We start from the raw sequence: 16,403 nt of genomic DNA, 5'->3' as shown, positions 1-16,403 counted from the left end.
TTCTTCGAAACGTTCCACCAAGACAAGCTTCGACCAAGTCGGTTTCCTAGGGGTCCTCTTCGTCGGATTTTCAGTCAAAAGCGAAGGCTTCCACCCACCACCATCGAAGATGGGTGCTATCACCCACTGACACTGAGTGATCGCAAGTCAGGCGCTTAATCGGTATGATCAATTATTGCTGGCGTTGCCTGCCTCTGAGCTGGTAAAAGGGTGCAAAACCAAACGGTCCAAGGTGAGCTGGGCACCGGACGCCGATGACGCTCTCGAATGCTACGAAAAAAGCATAGCATCCAAAGCAACCACTGCCTTTCTCGAGCCTTTCCAACCGTTGGATCTCCGGATCGATGTTTCGAACACAGCTCTCGGCGCGGTACTCAATCAGCACCATCGGGGTCCCCTGGGTTTCTTTTCGAGGAAATTATCGGATATCGAGCAGCGATACTCAACGTACGACCGCGAGCTTTTTGGCAAGCTTCACGGCCATTAAGTACTTCCAACGCATTCTTGAAGGGTGGAGTTTCGTCATTCACACCAATCATATTCACTTCTGCTCCAACGCAACGCTCTTACAAGGCTTCGCCCAGGCAAAGTAGGCAACTGGATTTTGTCAGCCAGTTCGACGCGCCCCTGTAATACAAGACAGACGCGGACAACGTGGTCGCCGACCCTCTCTCACGGGTTGAGACCCTCTCTATGGCCACAGCGTTATAGGGCCCATACACTATCAAACAAATTGTGCAACGCAGGCTGTTGCGCAATAATTTGCTAATGTATGGGCGCGATGGATGCGTTGCGCAAATATTTGACGGATTTCAAACATGTTTGAAATCTTTTGCGCAACGGAGACGTTTGCACAACGTGTTGTTTAGTGTATGGGCATATTGTGCTCTGTTGCACAATATTTGTCAGGTGACGGCTGAAATATAATTTTCGAGAAAGCGGAATTTCCAACCTCGTCACCGGAGGAGGTGGAAAGTTTATGGAGGAGGAAGGGTATGCTGCCTCCTGTTCAAACCTGGTCAAAACTCAATCCGCTTATCGCCTTTATAAGGTTATGGCCATTCAAAATCGGGTTCCTTTTACATCAGCATGGCCAACTTGAATTTTCAAACCTATCCCATGAGGAGGACATGATGGGGAGGATAGGTAGAGGAAAGAAAAGTTCTTTTTTTCTAACCCCGTTAAAGGACAGCGGCGGTCATAATCCCTTTAAAAGATAGGGTTTAATTTTGGACCCTATTCTCGCAGTGATAAAGGATGTCGTCTCTCTCGAATTCCCTCCGTCTAATGGGGGGTATTTTGTTACCATCAGTTGAGTCTGCTTTCCGTACCCCCGGAGAGTAAGAGTGTAAAGAGGATATATAGAAGGAAAAAAATGTCCCTCCTTTCCACTTCTGTCAAAGTTATGGCACCCCGAAAGGGGCTATTTTTGAATCATAAATAAGGTCGAGTAATTATTGTCCCAATTGGGAAGGGGGGCTACAGAGGGGGTCACCTCCACCATTCTACCCCTCCCGATAACAATACAGAGAAATGCAATACCATTTTAATGGCATGTTACTCGTTCCGTTTCCAACTTGCAACTAATGTTTGAACAAAATTTCACTAAGTTTATGGGAATTACAATTGCACAATGCAACGTTGCGCATCGCTCCATTGCGCAATTTGTTTGACAGTGTATGGGCCCTATTATATGCGAATAACATCAGCGAAGGGCATTCAGCTACCTCACCTTCTGGGCAGTCCTCGTCTCAAATGGCACCGGATTAATTTCGACGGCTACGAGGCCTACTATGCGGAGCTCGATGGTAACATCAAGCCGAACGTGTTGTCTTCTCTTCATCGACAAGCTTTCGATACGGCATACTGGCTCTCCCACTCGAGAAGATGTGTCACTACCAAGATGGTAGCGCTTAAGTTCTTCTAGCCTAGTCTTTATAAGCTCTCGAAAGTCGTAGCACTTGCGCCACCTGCGACGAAGACGGCAACCCACACCGTACCATGCAATGCTGTTTTCGCGGAAAGAAGCACACTGAAAACTATTGAAACTGACCAGATGGCTTCCAATATAAGCCACGTGGGAGCGCTATTGACTCTTCTTGCGAAAGCCGAAGAGGAAAGCCTTATTAAGAAATGCGCGGCAGCTATGAAGCGCATGCGGACTGCGACGTTCCACCAGAAAAACGTCAGCAAAGGGGTGAAAAACTGGTTGATCGAGCTGGAGGAGCGCTTGGTGAGAATTTCGCATTGCAGGTGGACATGGAGTGTAATTCCAGATGCGAGAAAAGCAGAAACAACACTCCTCGCTGAGAACACCGCAAACGCCAAACGGATCGCCGAAAGGAGGAAAGAACATCTGAAGGAAACTTTATTCAAGTACTCTCCGGTGCTCAAAAGAAGAAGGGGGACAACAGGCAACAACACGCCACACAATCAGAGAAACCTCTGCATAAAATTAAGGTGGATACGAAGGATGGAGCACCGAAAGAGAGGGCGCGGAGACGAAGGAGAGCTAGACTGCCAGCTCTGCGTATTGAGACGACGGAAGGTAAGACTTTAGAGGAAGTCCTCAATAAAATCCGTTATAGGATCAAGCCGGAAGATAACTCAGCGGAAGTGTCCTCCATTGGGAAAACGCGAAGAAGCTTCCTAACAGCGGGAAAATCAGAATTGGTTGGGTGATCTGTGGGATACGAATCCGGGCTGCTCCAACCAAATGTTACAGATGTTTGGATTATGCGCACACGTCTGCAACCTGCCGGAGGGCAATATGCCGGAGATGCGGTCAGACAGATCATAAGACTAATACCTGCAACGAAAAGGGAAGTTGCGTTACATGCAGGAATCGTGGCACGTCTGGTGAGAGTGCTTTGCACAGTGGGCTCGTGCGGCGTCCAGTCTTCAGAGCAGAACTGGAAGAGCTACAGGTTAACTTTAATTCGACCAAAACTATTTCGCATCAAATCACAAAGCAGGCATGGTTCCTCTTATCTAGGCAGGTATATGTGCATGAAATCAAGTGGAATTGTTCAAAACAATGAGTAAGGCGCCCCTTAAACATCAGAACTAAACATTTGCGGTTGCTCCGATTACCATTTCTCTTATTTTACTTTTATTTTGATTATAAGTACAATTACATAATAAATATATAGCAATTTGGAATTTCATGATTTATATTTTTAGCATTTTAGACATTTATATCGACAGAAACAAATATCCAAGCCACTAGGCGTCATACAATAATAATCGATGATCAGAAATCTTACTCGCTTCCCTTAAACTAAGTAAAACTACAAAAGCGATTAAAACCAATAAATAGTGAAATGTACAAGGGTTAAGGGTAGAATACTTGATTCGGAGGAATACATCGAAATCAGACTAAAATTAAAATCAGAGACAACAAATCATGTTGGGGGCAATTTATCGTTTATCATTGTATTGGAAGAGAGTTGTCGGGTCAAAGCCAAATGCAATTACATTAAAAATACAATCGAAGAAATCATACTAAAACGGTAAAATCAATTTTCTATAACCATGGAAAAATGCAAGATTATTTTAATAATATATTTGGGTCTCCTAGTCAGTCATTTGCAGTAGCGAATTTATCGTTTTGTCTTTGTTTCCTCGATTTGCCTCGAATACCGATTTAATGACTTCTGGATCAATGTTGGGGAACATTTCCTGAACCTGGAAGAGAAAGGATTCTGGTTTTTTCCTCGTTCTGTTCTATTTGATTCTAGACCGTGTGACAGACTGACAGTGATCCGATTTTGTGTACAACAAAACAAAAGGACATGAAACTCACCTGCTTAAAATCAACTTCACTAATTTGCAATACTTGTGGATTAGCTGGAGGTTGTTGCTGCATTTGTTGCTGTTGGGCTGCCACATAAACAGGCAAAGGCGGCCCACTCACACTTGGTACCATAACGACCGGCGCCGGAGTCAATTGTGGCGTGTAGACAATCGACTGTGTCGAAAAGCTTAATACCAAATCAATCGAACCCTCGAGTCCATCACCTTGTTTGCCACTCAATGGATACCAATCCTCATGCGTTTCACCTCGTAATACTTTCTCCGGGATCGGAATCTCAGCCCACGCAATCAACTCATCCATCTTAAAGCTGCACTCATCGTAGATTTCGATCGAGATCTTATTCACACCGGCTGGAAGTTGACTGTGAATGACGCGATTCCAATGCGGTGTTTTCCCTCCATTCGGATCTGTTTGGGTTTCGAATACAAAGTGACCGACACGAATTCGTACGTAAGGGTCCATTCGTGTAAGGCCATAGTTGCGAACCAGCTTTGCCTGAGCCACTGTTATACTGAGACGACCAACGCTGTTGGTGGGCTGGAAAGTGAGTGAGTGTGTTAATTTCCGAACAATAATAATGAATCATTGTTTGGGTTTCGATTGGTTTCTTACCACATACGATGATAAGGCTTGTTGCTGATAGAGAGCCATTGCCGCTTGACAGTCAGCCTGTTCCTGAAGTTCACGAGGTGTGGCGATACGTAGAAAGTCTGGTGGTAGTTCTCCGACTACAGCCTACGAGTGGAGAAATAATTGTAATTGCCAAAACACACACTTTCTTTTAATCAAATTTGCCTATTGGTGGAAATTCCAACATTATCAGCAACAGAAAAGATAAAATTAGAATTTCAAGATAAGTCTTTATCAGAGTTTGTTAGTCATTATGATTTCTGTTTGTGAGACTTCAATGTACGACAGTCAGCCATACTAATTCCTCTTCATTCTAATAATTTGCAAATTTATGGATTTTTTGGAATTTTTTTTGGAAGGGAGGACAAAGTTATATTTGGTCGCATTGGTAGCTGCGTAAGGTTGTGTAAAAAGTCAATTTTCAAAAGGGAAGAAAGTAGGCGGAAACGAAAAGTGCGGCCTTAAAGTATAAACGTCCCTACATAAAGAAGTCCTAGTTAAACTCCAAGCAGAACAGTGACCGTATATTATCACTTCAGTGAGAGCCCCGCATACTTTTCAAATTCACATTTAAAATCTTAATTTTTGGAGAAGTGTGTTCATTGAGAGAGCAGGAATGTGTCAGTTGCAGGCCATGCTGTCATCTTTTGCCTTGAAGCTGATCCACTGACAGTTTTTCAGGTCATATCCTATTGACTTCGTCGAGAGGTGAGAGAAGCTCTTCACCAGTAAACATTTTTTCTTTCACTTGTATAATGCACAGATTATTCTCGGCTGTCAAAACCACATTTGAAATTTCCTACCAGTCGCCAAAGTCCATACCTCATGAATCATGAGTTATCGGTAGGGAAATTAGGGTGGTCAAAGGACAGTATAGACTCCAGGACGAAATGTGGATTGGTACCCACGAAGGAGCATAAAACCTAGGAAACGCCTGCTGAACAAACACCAGCAGCTTTACTACCAAACCTTATCTTCACCTCCCGTGGTGACCGCTGGGAGCTCTTTTTCAACGAAAATCTGCATACGGAGAAGGATGAAGGCGAGTCTCCCGCGGCTAAAAACGGGACAAATTGGACCAACTGGTCCTCCAGGTTGGGTAGGGCTGACAACTCTACACGCAAAACAACTTGTTACGAAACCACAACAGGATCCTCGGACTGGACTGATAACACAACAACGAACTCAGCAACGACAACGGAATAACGATTTGCGCATTTTCTCATAGAACGTGCGCTCCCTGTACAGAGATGGAGCTACCAAGTCGTTAGCCGATACCTTGTCCCAATATAGGGCTGATGTAACAGCGTTGTAGGAGAGGCGTTGGGCAGGGACCGGGTTTCTGGAGAAGAGTCGCTACACCATATATTATAGTGGCCATCCAGTAAACCATGTGCTCGAAGTAGGTTTCTTAGTCAGCATAAAAAATGAAACCTGCTGTTATCGGCTTTGAAAACATAAGCGAATGGCTATGCACTTTGCGCTTGCGAGGCAAATTTAGAAATGTAAGCCTCATTTACATTCACGCTCCTACAGAGGAGATTCCAGATTGAAACGCTTGCGAAACATACAAGATCTTTTTTTCGACTCATTAAGATTAGATAATTCAGAAGTCTTCAGCCGAGCTCCCCGCGGTGGCCACTGCAAACCGTTTTCGGGCGAACCAAGAGTGTCCAGGGGTGGCCTGGGAGGAGAATCTGTTCGCTTGCTGGTCATGTTTTAAAAGCAAGTAGATCTAGTGAGTAATGAACCGAAGCAGCAGCACGGGAACCGATTTCCTTGCACTGCAAAAAGAGCTAACAGGACCCTTAGTCAAGGTGGAACAGCATATACCGAGGGCGGCGTGGCTGAGGGAAAGTTTGGTTTCTAATACGCGGAATCCGAATATCTTGGGCACATTCAATTTTATGTAGGATCCTTACCTTGGTGGCCGGACTAGCCAGGGTGAACATTTTCCCGGATTAATCGTGGGACCAAGACCCCAATCTAAAAATCAATAAATTGATAAAAGAAGAAAAGATGTTGATAGTAAGTGCACCGAGGTTAGTACAGCCAATGCCAGCCGTAGTACCGCTGTACTGGAACCAAAAGCGAGGCGGCAAACAGACTAGTTTTTTTTTCCAGCGAACACGTCCTGGGCGTAGCGAATGTCGGCCCTAGTACTTCGTCGGGGGTCTTCAATGAACAAGAGTCGACAAGAATGTCTGCTACCGAAAACGAAGAACTGCTTCTTCCGATGGAGGCCTGCTCAAGAGCCATTACCAGACGGCAATCCACATTTTAAGCAAGATTGCAAAGAATATAGAGGCCGATACTGCCGCCGAACGAGATGAGAAGGACTTTGCTAAATACCAAGCGATTGTCGAGGAATACAACAATAAACGCCTGGACAACTAACATAAGACAAAGCCAACGGCCTTCAAGCGCAATGGAAGTTAAAAAAAACAAGAGGAGCAGAGTGTGTAAGGGCAGCAACGGCCGGCCTACGAACCATGCACTGCGAAACCCTCCAGCGACGTGGCCAGGAGTTACTTATGGGTGGTAACTCTGCCAGCGGCAACTGGATCCGGAGGTGTGGACAGGCTGTCGGAGATAGTAATCGAGTATTTCCTGGATGGCACAGGTGGTCCGAGGTTACCACGTCATAGGACGCGAGGGTCAATTCTCCAGGGACTTCTTCGGCTCGGTAAGTCACGCTTAGAGTGGCGTAAAATTCAAGATTGTCTAATACGATGAGATTCCTAGTAGGCCAGTGGCTTGCAACTGGTTGCTGAACATCCGCATGGGTAGCAATAAGTTCATCTAATCCCTGCGTCTTCAAAACTCCAAGATTTAAATGGACAACTGAATAGAGATCAAGGAGAAGGAAGCCCAGGTGAAAAGCGAGTGTTTTCTACTCTACATAAATGGAGAGTGACTGGAGACATGGAAAAAGGCGAATTATAAAGTGCGTTCGGAATCAGGAACGCGCTTCATGAAACCGGGCAAAGTTGACGACGCCAAGAAGCTCTTGGTCGATAAAGAGATCGACGGTTCGACGGGGATTGACGATTTTTCAACGCAAGCAGATTATGCTGAGGGTAGCACAGATAAACCTACAGCACTTGGAAAATCTAAACTGCTGGTCGTCCTCCGAGAGGAACACATCGTCGTCGCTTTAATACACAATTGTTAGGCTATGGATGAGGCATTCAAAACCTCGTTTAAAATCTCGTGCCCTGCAAAATACAGGATAAAAGCATTGCCACGGACCAGGAAGACTTTCAACATCTGCTTCTGACATAAACACTGGCAGCCAAACAATCATTGCCTGAAGAGTTACAAGTCGACCATCAAACGGTCTTGGCTGGAATATTGGTAGAACAAGCGAATCTTCGAGACTCAGTAAAATTCTGTCGAAGGAATATAGGAGCTCATCTTTCTTAAAAGTTCGAAATCTCCTGACGCGACACTGGAGGTCAAGAGCAGAACCACTGGTGAGTTATTAAAAATGTAAAGCTGCGTCAAAATTGTGGACTTGCTCGCGTTAATACAGAGAATGGGTGGTTCCGGCGACTCAGGAATGAAAATACTTTGAATTTGATAGGGCGTGGGTGACTTTACAAGGCAGGCACACACGATGTCGGTGATGCGATTCCATTGTGGCGGCACATTGGAGACAAGAACCACTGACTGCATTGCCGGCGGTGAGAACACCTCCGCCGTCACAGCTGACGGTCTGGCACGAGGTTAGTACGTTGAACTTTCTCTTTCTTTTTGTACTGACCACTAGGAAGAGATTTTTCATTTTATTTTAATTATATTATTATTTTTGTTAGACTGATGGTAACGAATTGTAAGAGAACGAAATGTACGTGTCAAAGTGGTGACCCCGCAGAAAAGTGAATGTGCTAAAGTGACTCAACTAGCGTCCTCGTGGCCGATCGGACAATGGGGGACGTTGCACAAAAATTAGACGAGAGAATCCCGTGACAACAGACCTATCCTGCCGCCTACCGAAAACTAGGTAAATCCAACGAGCAGGGTTCTGGTTGCCTTGAAAGAGATTCCTCGGAAAAGGGCCAACGACGTGGACCTCAACGACAGCATAAAGAAACATTGCAAAGATTCCAAGACGAGAATTCAAGCCACCACTTGCATCTGACTCTCCACAACATTAACTTAACTTTACTGCAGATGGCCGTCATCACTAAACGACAACGGGAAGTTGCCACTTCCCCGGATTCACGCCACCGCTTCCATCTGCCTCTCCACAATATTAACTCAACTGCGCACTAGATGTCCGGCATCACTAAACGACAACGTCAAGTTGCCACTTTCCCCGAGTCGAAGCCAAGGTTACCCGGAAGCGCAGGACAGAAGAAGCGTCTCTGCACTAAAATCAATGACATATCCAGTTCTCTAATTTCGAGTCTGTCGATAAATCCTACAATAATAATCGTTGGCGCAACAATCCATATTGGATCAGGGCCTTGAAGTGTGTTACAGCACTTCATTTAAGACCGTAACGGTACACTACAAGATAGCCTGTAGGAGACAATGTGGTCAGCATTGCGCTCGTCGGATATTATTGCCTTGATTTGACTCTGGTACTCATTCACAGTTGATTCGACTGGTATCCCCGTCAAATCATGATACAAATACCACTGCTACCAGTGAGATATGAACCGTGATCTTCCGTGCAGTGGCAATCTTGCTCCACTCCGGGCTAAACAGAACTTCAACCAACGGAACTAAGACATACTTAGCGATTCTGCGTCGGAAGATCTTCTGAACTATCCACCGGACCAGCTTACGCCAATTCCGCCGACGCTTGCAGTCGAGTCTGCTCCGGTACAAAGCAAGACGAAGACACCGCAACCGGCTTTCCTTGGCCTTGGGTGCTTCCCTTTTGGCGGTGCAATCCGGCGGCGTGGTTTCGCAAATTGGAGGCGCAATTTGCGCTCGCAGGCGTCACAATGCACGTCACACGTTTTAATCACGTGCTTATCGGTCTCGATGAAGAGACCATCGGACTAGTCGCGGACGTGTTGGGAGGACGGCTCCTATGACCGGCTAAAGGAGCAGCTCATATGCCGGCTGTCAATGAGCGAGGAAGTGAAAATGAATCACTTGCTAAACGAATTGACACTGGTCGACCGCACCTCTAGCAAGCTACTTCGAGAAATGAGGCAACTGGGTGGGGATAAGGTCAACTTAGAGCTTTTGAAAACTCTTTGGCTGCAGCGGCTCCCGGAGAGCACCTGCGCTAACTTAGCCTGCGCGGATTCGTGGTCGCTGGAGGTGCTGTCCGCCACGGCTGAAAAAGTCCACGAGGTATACGCCCCTCGTGGTCGCAAGTCAATTGTGACGACACTTGCAAACGCAGTTTCCAAGTTTACGGCGACTGTAGGCACTTTGTGTTCAGGACATAGATCTCGATCGCAGTCACGGTCGAGGTCTGCTTCCCGAAAAGGGCCTTCGGGTAGTCGCACGGGATCCTCATCGGCCCCGACAATTTGCTGGTACCACCATAAATTCGGAACTCAAGCGACTAAATGTACCCCGGAAGCTAGTCATCTCCGCTCCATACGGTCTCTAAGCCAACCGCGAATGGAGGCCTTGCGGAGATTATAGGCGTCTGAATGCTCTCATCCAACACTTCGCGCATTAACTAAAAAACTGCCATGTTTTCACGACCTTGGATCTGGCCAAGGAGTATCACCAAATCCCTGCTGCTCCCGAAGACATACAGAGAACTCTTTGAGTTCACTAGGATGACTTTTGGCTTGCGCAACACTGCGCAGACTTTCCTGTTTCTTCTTCTGTTTCGTCAACATGGATGATGTTTTAGTCGTTGCTCTTCTTCTGAATCTGAGCATTTACACCACCTCAATTGCATTTTTCCGCGTCTCCTTGAGGCCGGGCTCGTTCTAAACGTTGCAAAAATGCGAATTCCTACAAAAGCAGGTGAAATTTCTTGGTCGCATGATCACCCCTGACGGAATTCAGCCAGACCAGATCCAGACAGGGTTGAAACGATCAAAAACTTTCCCTTGGCAAACACAGTGAAGCATCTGCCGTCTATCGTCATTTCCTGCCCAAAGCCGCTCACCACTAAGCAATCCTCAACGCTTCCTTACCTAGGCCCGAAACGAAGGACTCTCTCGAGGTTGCGTGGTCTCCTGAAGTCGTCTAGGCGTTTGAAACTGTCAAACAACAGCTTGCTGATGCTACACTACTGGCATTTCTTCGACCAGATGCGATTCCAGGGTGACACACTCGTCAGCCATCTAGGAAAGTTTGTTCTTTTGCATGACATAGCCAGCAATGCATTTATAGCCCTTTCTTAAAATGTAGTAATAAAAAAAATAATAACAATCGTTGGCGCAACAATTTATATTGGATCAGGGCTTCGAAGTGTGTTAGAGCACTTCATTCAAGACCGTAACGGTACACTACAGGATTACACTAGAGCATTGCGCTCACTCGAAATTATTACCTTGACTTGACTCAGGTATTCACTCACAGCTGAGTCGACTGGTGTCCGACGTCAAATCACGATACAAATCCCACTGACACCAATGAGATTTGAACCGTAATCTTCTGTACGATAGCCTTGTGCTCTACTTTATGCTGGTGTTGAGGAATTTGCATTTTCAAATTCCAATTCCAAAAGCAGATCTAGCTCTGTTAATGCGCTGAATGACATCGAACTCATCGCCACCGTTCACAGAAACAACGCTAATAAGATAGATTAGTTTATTGTCACCTTCGATGTTCTATCCAATGATGTAGATGGGGACAGTGCGATAACTAGTTACCTAAGAAACGTTGGTTTTCTTGGTGATTATCTTTGGCCCGACTTTCTGCTTCCGTCTTTTTCCAAAATTTGGAGTTGCGCCAAGATCCACGACTTGATGAGAGAACAGACAGATGTCATCGGTGCAGCCGAGGTGTTAAGAAGGTTTTTTGAAGCTCACCGGACTTAACTGTGGCACTGATAACAAAAGGGAATAATTTGGGTGACAGAATGCATCTTGCCAGACATTTCCGTGAACTTCAAGTTCCTTAGAAAATTTGTTTCGACGCAGCAGGTGATATTTTGCACCATCATATGTCTCTCTGATAATAGCTATTAGCTCCTCCAGAATGCCTGTTCTGTGTAAAGTATTTTACGTTGACACAGTCGAAAGCTTTTTCGAAATTTAGGAAGAGAAGGTGAAGTGGGGATCTGAACTCAGCACACTGCTCCAAAATGATCCGAAAGGTGTTGATGTGATCAATGCCTGGGTATACAGAGCGAAAACTAGCTTGCTTTTTGATGACTAACCTTCGGAGATGTTCTTTAATCCGTTACAGGATAATTTGAGCTATTATCGGCAGAAACCATGCAAATACCTCTCCAGTTGTCGCACTCAAGGCGGGTTCCCTTTTTCGGAATCTTCACGATCACTCATTGACAAAGGTTTTGGATTACTAAAATTTTCGGATGAGTGGAAATACAGCTCTGCAGCGATGATCAGTCCCGCAGGATGTTGATGTTCCTGTGTTTTTGGAAGATATCAATCCGCAGGTTACGGTGACTAGCCATTTCATTCACAACAAATGGAACTTTACCTCTTAAGTTGTTCGTCATCGTGGAGGAGTGACTTTCAGCTTCCGCCTCTCTGACCAGCACAATAATGAAATTCTTTATATAACTGCGCCCGCTACGTTTTACTTCCCAAAATTTTTCGCGATACCGAAACTCAAACGCATCTTGTTCTCCTCCACTCACAGCGACAATAAGAATCATGAATTCATCGATCCACCTGTCTCTCCGGCGATCGTGAGCGAACTACGTTGGGTTGCAGGGGTCGAATCAAATAATGGCTACGCTCGAGGCCGATGTCGGCGCCACTTTTATTTCATACACTCAGACAGCTTCTAAATCCACTCCTGATCGCAATGTGGTCGATCTGGTTAGAGAAAGAGTGCTGGTCAGTGAACACCCAACTGTCCTTATTGCAGGCTCTGTACCTGAAAAATGGGTGATCGGAAAACCGCAAACCTCTCGTCTTATCATTACAGTCTCCAAGACCGTGTTTCCTTATCAAATGCTCGATTAAGGTTTTATCAGAGCTCACCTTGGCATTCAGAACTCCCATTACGATCGTAATGCCTTCTTAGAAAGCCTCTCGTGGACTGCATTGATTTACTCATATTATAGGAGGCATCATTTTATTCTGTATCGGAAGTTTTAGTTGGTTCATAACATTGCACTATTAAGGGGGGAACCACAGTTCAAGCCTTTCAGAAGAATTCTTACGTGATCTTGCAGTAAATTCCTTGAGAAGAGGAACATCTCGATAAATGAATTTTCAAATTCGGTGAAGGACAAACCCAGATTTTCATTTTTCTTTCGGTTCGGATCTACGCACCTCAATAAGCCATTTGCGATGTGAAATAAAATTGTCAAACAAATCTTTATTTCTCACGAAGTAATAAATCAAATCAATCGAAAGGTACACCATTAGAAAAGGGAAACATAGAGCTTTCAAACAAAAAAAAAAATATTCAAAATGGCCGCCGCTAGCACCTATACAGCCCCGAAGTCTGTGAGACCATGCGTCGATCGCTTCACGCACGGTGTGAAGCGGCATTTCTCAAGATGCACGCATGATGCCGGCCTCCAAACTCTCCAAATTGGTGTAAGTTCGATCGCAGGCAGTCTCTTCTAACTTATCCCAAAGGCTATAGTCCAGAGGATTCAAATCTGGGCTGCCTGAGGCCCATTCATCCGCGGTTATGACATCAGGAACATGCGCCGCTAACCACTGCTGAATTATCTTTGCTTTGTGAGCGAGGACCGAGTCCTGCTGGAAGCACCACGGCTTTCCAGCGAATAGAGATTCATTCAATGGCTCAACTACATCCTCTAACATCTTTTCGTACACGCTCGCATCCGTTTTGACGCCGGCCTCGCAGAAATAAATATCAGTTTCTCCGTGATATGAGACGCCTCATCATATCATGACAGAAGTCGGATGGTGACGACGTGGGATTCGCAGAGGATTTTCTTCTGCTTCATAGCAATTGTCTACATAATATACTTGATCATCTTGAGAGCGGCACACCAAGTTCGTCGTATTTCCTCCGGTTTGGCGTCATCCTAAAAACGAATCTTTCGTTTACGGGCAACAAACAAAATGTGAATCTTTTCGGGGTATTTCCACATTGGTGCACGCAATAATCGCGATTCTTTTTTCATAGTTACCGAACCCCATCGTGTTGTCGTTCACGCGCTACTGACCTTCGCAACCTGAAAGTCTGACGGGGGGAAAGAAGGGTATGGGTAGATACTCTCCGTGCGCAGTGTTACCAGTTTCGACCGCCTCGCATCGATTGACAGAACTTATGGCCACACTATGCAGTTGCTGTGAATACAATGGTAAATAGTCAAGCAGAGTGTGCTTGTCGATGCCGCAGACACAGCGGTGGGCGCCGCTCTCACCAACGGATGAACCAATCCTGGCAGCCGTTGAGCTTCTTCTCGAAACAACTCAAGTGTACGTGCCAAACCGGCTTGATTGACTTCGTGGTCCGAAAATTCTATTTTCCTGGCTATGAAAACGCATTTATCTACTTTGATAATGACGCCGGGGCTACTAAGTCGCTCAAACCAAGTGCGCAGATGTTTTTCGTGTTGGTTAAGGTTCTGTGATGCGACTAAAATGCCGCCAGTGCCGCCTCTGACCTCTATCTTATATCCTCTGTCCCCTGTCGTCTGTCCTCTCTCCTCTGTCCCGTGTCATCTATCCTCCATCCTCTATTCTCTGTCCTCGGTCGAAAAGGAGATGGTTGAATTGACGACAGAACCCTTTTGGGAGAGGGTAGGAGAAAAGGAATGAGGGATAGGAGAAAGCTTTAAGAAGCAAAGACAACAGTAAGTTACGAACCTCCACTCCATTGTTGGTGTAACAAAATTTACACCCTCCCAAGGCCATTAAGAACAAGTGGAATTTCAAAGTGTTCGTAATGTGATGCAGAAAATGGGATTGAGCAATTTCGGAACATGCAAAAAATCCCAACCCATCGTCCAAAATCCTGCCCCAGGATCTAGCTTAGGAATAATATCTCAGCGAGGAATAAATGGGATTGCGACAACACACTGCAATTATATTAGGTTGGGGGAAAAGTAATGTCGTATTTTGTCAATAGATGGCGACACTTAAACATATCTTATGTTGTAATTATCGCATCGGGTCATACTATACGGCGATTTGAAGACGACAGGTGTCTCTTTGACAGTTTTATGATCGTACGTTTCAGTTTCAAGTTATAGCGCGTCAAAGATGGAGTTCACCAAGGAAGAAATTCGTCATATTTTACGTTTTTACTACCTAAGAGGTAAAAATGCAGCGAAGGCGGCCAAAAAAATTTGTGAAGTTTATGGGTCCGATACTGTAACGATTTGCACAGCACAGCGTTGGTTCGATCGATTTCGTTCTGGTGTAGTGGATGTCGAAGATACAACCCGTACTGGTGGGCCAATTGTCGTAGAAATCGTCGAATTTATCCAAGTAGACCGGCATGTGAGCATTCGCTCGATTGGCCAGGAACTGGGTAAGGACCATAAAACCGTTTGGAACCATTTGCAGAAGATTGGATTCCAAAAAAAAAGCTGGATGTTTGGGTGCCACACGAGTTGACGGCAAAAAATCTCTTGGACCGAATCAACGCTTGCGATGCACTGCTGAAACGGAACGAATTCGACCCATTTTTGAAGCGGATGGTGACCAGTGATGAGAAGTGGATCGCGTACGAAAATCTCAAGCAAAAAAGATCGTGGTCGAAGCGCAGCGGGCCAGCCCAAATCATCGTCAAGCCCGGATTGAGGGCCAGGAAGGTTTTGCTGAGTGTTTGGTGGGATTGGTTACAAGAGGGGGATAATGAAGTTGCCTTCTAAATGGCAACAAGTTTGCGAACAAAACTGACTTAAATCGGATAATTCTGAGTATGTTAAATAAAGCGTTAAAGTTCGATCACAAATACGACATTACTTTTCCCCCAACCCAATATTAAACGATATGTAGAACTCCTTGAGATGGAAATGTGCAACGATTGCCTTTCTGGCTGAAAAACGAGTAAATTGTGCAACAGATCGCCTGGAAGGGGAGCAACTCCGAAAATAAATGCTGGAATGGAAGGCAATTGTCGCAACCAGAACTTAACCCTGAAGGTGTCGATTTACCATCTCCGACCAGCTCACCAAGCCACGAAACCCAATCCTCAACTGGCCCAGTTTCTCTGCCATTTCTACGGCTTCGCCACGTTCAGACAATCACGGGAGCGGGGTCGCTGCTGAGACGAAAACTTGCAATTTACACGGTTGGCATGAGTCACGACGCCGACCCCAAGGTCGCCATCGGCCAACCGATCGTCTCGAATCGACAATTAGCAATTCTTTGCGATAAAGGCAAATCTCATGAATCAGCCTCGCATGAATTGTTGCGTAAATGATTGCTCAACAAACAACGAAATGCGCCGCGAGCTCGACACTTTCAAGAGCGCAAGAAGCAGCCGGCACCTCCCGCAAACGGGGAAAGTTGTAAACAAAAACAATTTACTTTCGAGATAACATCAGGGCATTGAATGGAGCATAAACACTCCTCGCCCGTTCGCTGCCGATCGTCCTTCACGTGCAAGAGGGTTTGCCTTATTGGGTATTTGTCGTACTCACCCGTTTCCATCGCTCTTCCCGCGATTCGACGTTGACGGCGGCCATCCTTCAGGACTGGTATCGTTGCAAAGTGTTTGGAAGCTTTGAGTTCACAGCAAGCGAAGTTTAGAGACAGAAAATGATGCGAAATTGCGAAATGTCACGCTGAAGTGACGTACAATGACTCGGGCGACCCTCTCCAACCGTGTTTTTTGCAAAAGTGGCAACGACTGACAGCTGGTGTATTGTGTTTTGGGAAATTTTAAGAAAGGA

General features: G+C 45.6%; 1 protein-coding gene across 1 annotated transcript; it reads right to left on the bottom strand.

Moving 5' to 3' along the window:
- Nucleotides 1-3,079: 3,079 nt before the first annotated feature.
- Nucleotides 3,080-16,372, bottom strand: LOC119651050 (toll-interacting protein-like). The gene is made up of 4 exons (XM_038054375.1): nt 16,152-16,372; nt 4,430-4,552; nt 3,806-4,354; nt 3,080-3,687 (listed from the first exon to the last, which is right to left on the bottom strand). Exons 1-4 carry the CDS (start codon nt 16,194-16,196, stop codon nt 3,577-3,579), a joined length of 828 nt encoding a protein of 275 aa, XP_037910303.1. The 5' UTR covers nt 16,197-16,372; the 3' UTR covers nt 3,080-3,576.
- Nucleotides 16,373-16,403: the final 31 nt, after the last annotated feature.

This window comes from Hermetia illucens, chromosome 3 (genome assembly GCF_905115235.1).
Source record: "Hermetia illucens chromosome 3, iHerIll2.2.curated.20191125, whole genome shotgun sequence".
Lineage (NCBI taxonomy): Eukaryota > Metazoa > Arthropoda > Insecta > Diptera > Stratiomyidae > Hermetia > Hermetia illucens.
The sequence above is the reverse complement of the archived record's forward strand: the minus strand, read 5'-3'. Positions and strand labels throughout refer to the sequence as shown.

What these genes read in the sequence shown, in the direction of transcription:
- LOC119651050 (XM_038054375.1), bottom strand. Translation starts at nt 16,196, where the DNA reads ATGGCCGCCGTCAACGTCGAATCGCGGGAAGAGCGATGGAAACGG. An exon ending in GGGAAGAGCGATGGAAACGG is followed by an intron (nt 4,553 to 16,151) that starts GTGAGTACGACA and finishes CTCCACTCGTAG; the next exon opens with GCTGTAGTCGGAGAACTACC. An exon ending in AAGCCTTATCATCGTATGTG is followed by an intron (nt 4,355 to 4,429) that starts GTAAGAAACCAA and finishes CTCACTTTCCAG; the next exon opens with CCCACCAACAGCGTTGGTCG.